The sequence below is a fragment of the Rutidosis leptorrhynchoides genome, chromosome 11 (assembly GCF_046630445.1).
Source record: "Rutidosis leptorrhynchoides isolate AG116_Rl617_1_P2 chromosome 11, CSIRO_AGI_Rlap_v1, whole genome shotgun sequence".
In the NCBI taxonomy this organism is placed as follows: Eukaryota; Viridiplantae; Streptophyta; class Magnoliopsida; order Asterales; family Asteraceae; genus Rutidosis; species Rutidosis leptorrhynchoides.
In genome coordinates this window covers 2727267-2737094 of record NC_092343.1, presented here as the reverse complement: position 1 = coordinate 2737094, position 9828 = coordinate 2727267, and the positions used below count along the sequence as shown (strand labels likewise).

Here is a 9828-nt window from a genome sequence, read left to right as displayed (position 1 = left end):
CATCATTTCAATGTACAACTAAAAAGAAATGTACTAAGTTTGAAATCTTGCAACTAGGATTACCTAAAACTTCGAGGATACTCCAGGTAGTGGGAACCTTGTGTAGGGGTAGATTTGTGTATGGTTGCCTGAACCTACTTGGACCAACACTATGTTGAATCATTTTGTCGCCTAACCTGACGTGTTCATGTTGCCGGACAAGTTGACATATTGTATGAAAGACATCTGTTGGAGAGCTGAACGAAAAAATCACTGTGTATAAGTTTTCCCCATTCAGTTCACCCGGAATGAAATATTTTTACTCAGATGTATACAGCCTAACCGGGTTATCCCGTGACCATTTTAATTCCTTTTCGCTGGCCAACCAAAGATATGTTGCTAATGATGTTTGAACATGAGATCTCTTGTGATGATAACAGGACCTCTACCATTCGGCTATGTTGTGATAGTTGAGCTAAACGTAGTTGGCCAAAAAATTTCTTATTAGTTGTTTTGATTTGTGGGCTTGGGTTAGTATTTTATTTTCATGATCCAACATATTGGTCGATTTTGTATTTTTTGTGTGTGTAGCATCTCTGTTTTTCCCAGTAAATTTGTCATTAAAAATAAATAAAATACCATAATATTAATGTGTCAATAACCACATATAGGTGTGTTTGGGTTCCTTACCAAGAGGAAGCAACTTATGCTTAGGAAAAAATTCCTCCAGCAAAATGGGACTCTTTTATTGGAAGATAAACTAAAAACCATTGGTGTTGGTTCCATAAAAACTTTTTCGAGTTAAAGAGCTTGAAGAAGCGACCCAAAATTATGCAAGCAATATGATTATTGGAAGGGGAGGTTATGGAACCGTTTACAAGGGAATACTGCGAGACAATCGTGTCATCGCGATAAAGAGGTCTCGAACAATTGACCATACACAGTTGGATCAGTTTCTGAACGAACTTGCAATTCTAGGACAAATTAATCATCAACATGTGGTGCAGCTTTTTGGATGTTGTTTGGAAACTGAGGTCCCGTAGTTGGTTTATGAATTTGTTTCTAATGGGACTCTTTACCATTACATTCATAATGAAAACAGTGGAAACATGAGATTGTCATGGGATAGCCGTTTAAGGATAGCGCATGAATCGGCTCGCGCACTTGCTTATCTTCACACAGACACTAGATTGTCCATCATACATAGAGATGTTAAGTCTTCTAACATTTTGTTGGATGAAAACTTGACGGCAAAAATTGCAGATTTTGGTAATTCTAAGTTAGTCCCGTTGGATCATGATCGTGATGCAATTACTACATTAGTTGCAGGTACATTCGGTTACCTGGATCCTGAATATTTCCATTCGGGTCAATTAACGGTTAAAAGTGATGTGTATAGCTTTGGAGTGGTTCTTGCAGAACTCTTGACGGGAAAGAAATCACTTTTAACGGAAATTGATCTGGAAACAAGAAATCTCAGTGTGTATTTTGTGAATGGAATTAGCGAAAATCGAATGCCTAAAATTATTGATCAACAAGTCTTTATGGAGGCAACCGATGAGCAGCTAAAAGCAACATGTAACCTGGCATGTAGATGCCTTCATTTAAAAGGTGAAAACCGACCTAGCATGAAAGAGGTGGCCTTGGAGCTTGAAACAATAAGGATTGGAAGCGAACAAGTTGACCCTTATGATTATCCTGGTACACCAAACAGCAAAAGTGAACAAGATAGTAATATTTATGATGTTTCCCTTGCAGAAAACAGTGATACTTTTAGCTTTGGAGAATATAGTTCAAGCAGCGACATAAATTAAGAATAGACCATTATTTTGCATTCCATTTAGGCATTTATGTATTTGTTTCTTGTTTGCAGTATCATACACCATATTTTGTATTCAATACTATTTTCATGTGTAAAGTGCGTAATACCGATTAATGATATACTTTGTGATGGGCCGGGTTTTACGAATACTATTTTCTTAAAAAAAAAAAAAAAAAAAGTATTCGACCAATTACTGTTTTTGCTTTCAAGATGTTTTATTCAAAGCTTCTACATATTACTCTTGTAGTGTGGCATAATCCATTTCATGGATTAACCCTGTAATAGTCTATTGTAAAATCTATTTTGTTATGTTTACGTTGGAAAGCATGTTTTGAGTTATTGTCATTTAAACCCTATTTTGATTTTGATATCATGTTATGTTTGCAGGTTTTGAGTGTTCAAGCTATTTCATTTGTATTTGTTTTTAGATAACGGCGATTTCATAGACTTTTGAAGTATTTAATAAGGGTAAAACTTGAAGAAAAAAAAAAAAAAACCTGGTTATACTTTTTATACTTGTTTGATCTTCACATAGACAAGATATATGAATGTCGAATTCAAATTTCATGGGCTTTTAGCCTTAAATATTTTTTAAGACTATGACTTTCGAAGTCAGAGGCCTTTGATTCCTTTTATGCACATTTTGATTTTGATTCTCTATAATAATAGAGTAAGAATGTAAGATGTGGATCATTGATCATCGAACAGTGTCACTAATAAAAGATTAAACAATTTTATTCATTTTCGATTACTGTTTCACAATCTTCAAAGTCGATGTTTTATTGTAGAAAATAGATATGTTTACAGGGTAGAACCGTAAAGCACAAAAACGTGAATTCGTGTATTTGATCTTATATTTGTATGAACAGGACGTATATGGAAATATAGATCTATGAAGATGTGACGATGAATATAAAGGCAGTGGCAGTAATGTAATGAATTTTCTTGTCACATGAGGTTATAGTTGCAGTGTGGATGAATTAGTTATCAGGTTGAGGGGTTTTGGTTTACTATGTGAAGCCTAACGTGTATATCTATGTGTTTGTTATCAAAGTAGAAGTGAGTATTTATATCATATACTCCCTCCCTACAATAAAATCTTAATAATCAAAACTCACACCACATTTTGTAGTCCCAACAAGAACAATTGCATTGCAGAAAAATTTTAAGCCACATTGTTTAAACCACAGCATTAATCTGAAAGTTGAATGTTGGAAATTTGCAAAATGTGGTAAAACTTCTTCAAACATTGCTGTTTTATAAACGTGACTGCTTCTACTGAGATCTTGCATCTTAGGTATCATTTTGTTTTAAACCCCCTCATCTCCGACAAAGACAGATCAGCAATCTGATAAAAGAAAATATAATCAACAATAAAGTCACTAATCATATGAAATATTTTTAAAGCGTCATAAAATAATTAACATCGACATTCATTATTATTATAAAAACTACAGAACATACCTTATAAGTGGCCAACTCACGCTCTAATTCAGAAATCTTGTTGCTTAGAGATGAGCTGGTTTCCTGTGAGAACAATAAAGCATTGTATCAAAGAAAGTATAAAGATGTGAGCGTATAGATATATTTAAAAACATACCTTCAAAGAACAAACTTTTGCTTTCAGGATCTCAATTTCTTTGTTCAAAGCTTCTTTTTGCATACAATCCTACATATTAAATAAAGCACCCATTGAAAACAGGAAGGTTTAACTTATACTTGCAACTAACAGCTGGAATAACTACTTAATTAGTTCACAACTAAGAGCCCATGGGAAGTATAAACGTAGTTACTGATTGTTCTTGAAACCTCAATTCACTAGTAACAAAGCAGGAATTACAGATAAAATAAAATAAATACTACAGTAGTAACAGATAATGATGATGTCAAAAAAAACATACTAAGAATTCACTACACAGTCCTAAACTCAATATGAAAAGTTGAAAGACTTACTTTCATGAATAAGGCTGATTGGTTTTTCAATAGTTCTGATTTCTCGGCCTCCAAATTCAAGATGAGATCATCGGCTCTTTTAAGCTGATTTTGAAGAACCATATTGCAGTCCTTATATTCGCAGCACTTATTGCAAATGTCTTGTGTTTTCACCTGAAAGAAAATCAATATCCAATAATTATAACATTACATTAGCTAATTGGCTAAACTTAATAAAAAAAAAAAACAAATCACCACATTAGGCTCAGATGGTGGTGGCTCAGACGCTGACTCAGCTTGATTATTATCCACGTTTGATGTAGATGCTGTCCCTGATATACTATTGTTGTTGTTGTTGTATCTCTCAAAGACCCGGTCCGAGCTTGCATATTCCTTTAGTTTTCCATTGTCTGAGATCATCACAAGACCAACTTCAGCATCACACATAATAGCCAACTCCCTAGCTTTTTTTAAGAGCCCCTTAGATCTTTTTCCAAATCTTTCATTTCTTGTTTTTTTGTCATCAATTCTCATTATCTCTTCAGCCATCTACAGATTAGAAAATTAGCAAATGAGCAAGTTAAATAAGTATGGTATGTCATGATTACATCCAAATATCTATCTAGCATGAAGCATTATGCAAATTAAGTTAAGCTTGTTTTAATAACAAACCATTAATAGTGGATAAACTTTGTGATTACTAATAGAAAGAGGCCAATGGTCAACGTTATAAAGCTATTATTATTATTCTTATTATATTATCAGTTCTTTCAGCACATGTTATTCTAATTGATAAGAATGAAAGAAGTTTCAATTGGATAGAGCTGAGATAAGATGAATTAAAAGAAAAACACTTCTAAAGCATCAATACGTATTGTTTTGTAATAATTAACACAATCGATTTACTACAACACATCAAGAGGTCAAATGAACAAACACGATTAGGGTACGTTTAGGTGTGGTAGTATAAGTATAGTTGGTATAGCTAAAAAAGAAAAAACAGAAACAGTATAAACTCATATAGTAACAGATAGAAGCCAATAATTTAGAACATATAAAAAACAGATAGATACCGACTACAAATATAGGAGAAAGAAACAGATAGAAGCACAGAAATTCAAAACGGTATAGACGCAGATAGATGCTAACCTTAAAAATTATTCAACTATCCGATGGAAATTGCAAATTAAGCAAAAGTTTAGACGCTAACCTTGCTGACTGCCGTGTATCTTGCTCAATGTTTCAGTTTAAACCTGGTAGAACACAAGTGTCATTTATACGGATTGAAACCCAATGCTTGTAGTATCAAAAAAAAAAGTATACATCAAGTGACAATCGCAAAAATACAATCCATATATGAAGACGTTACATCAACTTGTATAACAGTTTGTACAACAAAGAGTATCAAGTACAGAGTATCACTTAATACAGCATCGATATTTCAATTTTGGTTTTGTAACATCGTTTGTATAACAGATGTCACAAAAAGACCACATTCAAAATATACATTAAAAAAATCAGTATGTAAAGGCCATAAAACATTTGCATCAGCGACTATTGATTAATCAAATCAGATCATGTGCAGTTTTAAAAGGCCATAAAATGTCTGGATCAGAATAACAGCAGAAGACTAAAAAAAAAAAAAAACCTTCAAAGTGTTCAAACCTTGTTAATTACCAAGTCTAAAAATCCTACATCAACCACTACCAAGGGGAAGCTAATTTACCTAATGATCATCATCAAGGTTTATAACTTCTCATAAAGTAATCTATTATCATCCACTTGCAGACATGTACAAGTATTAATAACTGTCATACATTCCCTGAAGATATGATTTTTTGTTATTGTTCTCAGCTCATGTTGACAATATCACTATGTTAGATCGATTTGATTCTCACCATTGACTATGTACGGTAATTACAAGTAATATACATCAATACATATACACACACATATATATCGAACTTATTCATATACTATGTAAGGTTACAAGTAAAATATACAAGTATGTAAGTAATTACAGGTAATATACATATTATATATACAAGCAATATCACAACGAAGACTAATTGAAGTAAACAGACTAATTACAGAACTTAATGCGACGTATAAATAACGTACAGGTGCGGTTCCGTCGCCGGAGCAGAGGTAGGGGTTTCCGTTTGCAGGAGCAGCGATTTGATGTAACAAATTGATGTGAAATGTATCGAATGACTTTTTGTGGTCGGAGCACCAATTAGGGTTTTCGTTTTCTTTTCATTTGACGGGTTTTTTCTGTTTTAAGACTAAGAGAGACGAAATTACGTGTTTGGTCCCCAAGGTTTGTTTCATATTGCATTATAGACATTTACTATATCATTTTTTATGTCGATAGTCACTGAGGGTTACACTAATTACGAGATTAGTACCTCTCATTAACAAGCGTTAAAAATCTCTATTAATTATTATTATTATTATTATTATTATTATTATTATTATTATTATTATTATTATTATTATCCTACAGACTAAAATACACCCAAAATTTCGTCGTTTCAGCTGTTTCGGATTGTCGTTTTAAGTTTGCATTCACACTGCAATCGGTCCCTCAACGTTGACTCAATTTCGCCACGAACTCTTAAGTTTACATTTTTACAGGGGTTAAAAGTATAAATATATAATTTTATTAAAATAAAATAAACTAATTCCACCCAAATTTTTAACGGGCCCTATCTTCTCGCTCGGTGCGAGTTAAATTTTTCCGAGCTCACCGTTCAACTCGAAATAATTTTACGAACACAACGCTACTAACTATAGCGAAACTGATATCATTAAAAAACCACTAAATATTTCGAGCTATATTTCATACATATACATACACGTACAACAAACAACTCAACCTATTAGATATATTAGGTACCAAACAACGTATATCCAAATTCGACCGCGCGTTGAATACAACTGCAGCAACGCGCGGTCGAACTTGTTTCTACAAATGTGAAATGCCTAGTATGTGAGGGTAGTCTCGTCATTTTACTTTTCTATTTATCATTTGACACATCCTCCCTTCACCTCAAAAACACACAAACCTTAATTTAATACTCCGTACTTCTTAACTATGAAAATCAAATCAAAACCACATCCAAATTAAACAAAATACGTGACGTACATGTTAACTGTTAAGGGAAAGTTAACGTAAATCCAAAAATAAAGTAAAATAGTGAAACAGAGTTGCAGTAGGAGAAATTTGGTGAAATAACATTGAAACCTTAGCCTAGTCAAATGTTCGGATAATTCAGTAATTTTTTTACCAGGAATAAAAATACGTTTTGGTGTGGTTGCTTCCATGTTAATGTTTCAAAAACATGTTTTGAACCTACTAAAACGCGATTAATCAATTTTCAGACTTTATATGTCAAGCACAAAAATTAAATTATTTACGCCTTACAGATCATAAAAATCACTATTAAAACGCACCCAAACACCATCTACATCAATTACTCCCTAAGTTACACTTATTAATTTCTAGCGTTCAAAAGCGTCCATGTGAATAAATACCTCGATCATTTCAACAATTCTATTCTTTAACTGAAAAAACATGCCATTAAACTCGTCATTTGTTGTTCGTCTTCTATTCCCGAACATGAATAATGGAGGTAAAGTTCTTATGCATGCACAAAAAAATATAGTTAAAAAGTACTTCATCCATTTTATATTAAGTGTCATGTTTTAACTTTTTAAAATCTGTTCTTTTCAACTTTTACCTCAAATATATTTATTTGTGTTATATAATATTTGATGAAACTCAGATCAATAAAAAGTACATTTAAACTTAATCCAATTATATAATTTTTATTAAATATTATATGCTACAGATACATATATTTAAAGACAAAGATAAGGTACAAGTCAATACATGCATGACACTTATTAGGAGATATAAAACAAAAGTACAATATTTTTCTAAACGAGTTGTGTTTTTTGTCCAGCAACAATTAAATTGGAATGAAGGGAGTAACGTATTAGGTTTAGAGTAGCAGTTCATCTCGATGGTGGTTCCAAATGTTAATTATGGTTGTTCTCCGTACCCAAGAATACATAAAGACATAAAGTCATAAACCAAGTAGGTTACACCATGTTTTTGTTTTAGTAAAAAACTAGTGAAATGACCCGTGGAAACACGGGTTTTTATTTAAACGAAACAGTTTAATGATATGTTTTAGGTATTAAGTGAATGTATATGTAAAGTCATTTGGTTTATTGCCCCGTGAAACCACGGATTCCGACTAAGAACTTGTCGTTGATTTTACAAACATAAAGTTCGCTCAAAATTAAATATTTATATTTATATTTTTAATAATAATAATAATAATTATTAATAATAAATGTCTTTTAAATTTTTTTAGCAAAATAAAATTACAATTTAGCAGAGATTAATATTTCCTTTTATAAAATATTTTGTATTATTTTTGAATTAAATTAATATATAATTATGACATCATCATTATTAAAAGTAAAGGGTAATTTAACTTAATGATGATGTCATCATTTTAGAGGTTTATTAGACTATATAGATATAGATCCTGGTTATATACTTCTTATACTTATGTAAAATAGATAGATATGATCTTCACATAGACAAAATATATGGATGTCGAATTCAAAGGTTTTTAGCCTTAAATATTTTTTAAAACTATAATATTCCAAGGCAGAGGCCTTTAATTCCTTATTCGTATATTATGCACATTTTGATTCCCTATAGAGTAAGAATGTAATATGTGGATTATTGATCATCGAAAAGTGTCGCTAATAAAAAATTTCACAAGATTATTCATTTTCGATTGTTGTTTCACAATCTTCAAAGTCAATTTTATAATTTCAGAAAATATGATGTCTACTGGGAGAACTGTAAAGCATAAAAACTAGAATTCGCGTATTTGATCTTATATTTGTATGAACAGGACCTATATGGAAGTATACATCTATGATGATGATGATGATGATGATGATGATGATGATGATGATGATGATGATGAAGAAGAAGAAGAAGAATATAAACAGAGGCATTAGCAGTAATGTAAGGAATTTTTTTGTCATATGAGGTGATAGTTACAATGTATGTGAGTTAGTTATCAATTTGGGAGGTTTTGATTTAGTGTGTGAAGCCTAAGGTGTATAGCTATGTGTTTGTTATCAAAGGCTTATTCAAAAAGGAAAATTGTTTGAAAATACATTGAACTTTCACCAAATTCCTATTGTATGTATCCAACTTTCAAATCTTCTATTGTATGCATTCAACTTTTAAATCTCTACTATTGTATGCATTTAACCTGTTATAACAGGTAAACTTCCAGGTCACCTCAAATTCAAAATTACATTATTGATCCCTCATGTTTGTAGATATTACATCATTTGTTTTTAAACTTCCCATTCTTTCATCTTCATCATTTCTTCCATCAACAATTTATAAAGCAATCATACACTTAAAAACTCATTTGCTTCAATTCATTAATATTATACGATTCATCAAGTGATACAAGACACCAGACGATTATGAAAGTTACCTACACCGGAATTAAATTGCACCGCCACCGTCGACATCTGCTTTAGTCGAACAGATCTTGTGGATCTCGAACATGAGGATCTATAAGGTGAAAAAGAAAACCCTAGATCTGACTGGTACGGTGAGTGGCGAAGTTAGTGAACCCCATGGTTACAGATCTGAGATTAATTGTATTAAAACTAATTCACTTCAATTAATTTTGATTAAATTAGAGATCAGAAGATTAGATTGGGAAAATAATCAGTCATTTCAATTAATTGTATTAAACCTAATTCACTTAGATTATTCTTGTATGTTAGTAGCTCTCTGGTTTTTGTGTTTTTATTTTTAGGAAGAGTGACGAATAAATTGAAGAATTTTAGGAAATAGTTTATTTAATTTAGGTTTTGTTAATTGGTAAATTATGTTGCCAACACAAAGTTGCCATGTCAATTGCCATCTCAGTTTCCACGTCGGTTTGTAAAGATTCAAGGTTAAACTGCCAACACAAAAGGGGTGTTCATATTTTGGTATTCATATATGTTTTTATAGATTTTTTTTTAAGATTCAATTG

The 9828-nt window shown here is 31.8% G+C and overlaps 1 protein-coding gene and 1 pseudogene across 2 annotated transcripts; one reads left to right on the top strand and one right to left on the bottom strand.

The window, feature by feature from the left end:
- The first annotated feature begins 821 nt into the window (after positions 1 to 821).
- Positions 822 to 1793, top strand: LOC139877232 (wall-associated receptor kinase 5-like; annotated as a pseudogene).
- A 1093-nt stretch (positions 1794 to 2886) lies between these two features.
- On the bottom strand, positions 2887 to 5981 carry LOC139877744 (uncharacterized). Of its 2 annotated transcripts, none has more exons than XM_071865165.1 (7): positions 5855 to 5981; positions 4944 to 4986; positions 3989 to 4282; positions 3755 to 3907; positions 3402 to 3470; positions 3266 to 3328; positions 2887 to 3149 (listed from the first exon to the last, which is right to left on the bottom strand). In XM_071865165.1, the coding sequence occupies exons 3-7, from the start codon at positions 4280 to 4282 to the stop codon at positions 3102 to 3104; spliced, it is 627 nt and encodes a 208-aa protein (XP_071721266.1). In that variant the 5' UTR covers positions 4944 to 4986; positions 5855 to 5981; the 3' UTR covers positions 2887 to 3101. The 2 variants fall into 2 exon arrangements, with proteins under 2 accessions (XP_071721266.1, XP_071721267.1); XM_071865166.1 differs by having other exon boundaries at positions 3992 to 4282.
- Between the last annotated feature and the right edge of the window lie 3847 nt (positions 5982 to 9828).

Coding starts and splice junctions, on each gene's coding strand:
- LOC139877744 (XM_071865165.1), bottom strand. CDS start 4,282: ATGGCTGAAGAGATAATGAGAATTGATGACAAAAAAACAAGAAATGAA. Junction 3,471..3,754: donor AATCAGCCTTATTCATGAAA/GTAAGTCTTTCA, acceptor TTTAATATGTAG/GATTGTATGCAAAAAGAAGC. Junction 3,329..3,401: donor CAAAAGTTTGTTCTTTGAAG/GTATGTTTTTAA, acceptor TTGTTCTCACAG/GAAACCAGCTCATCTCTAAG.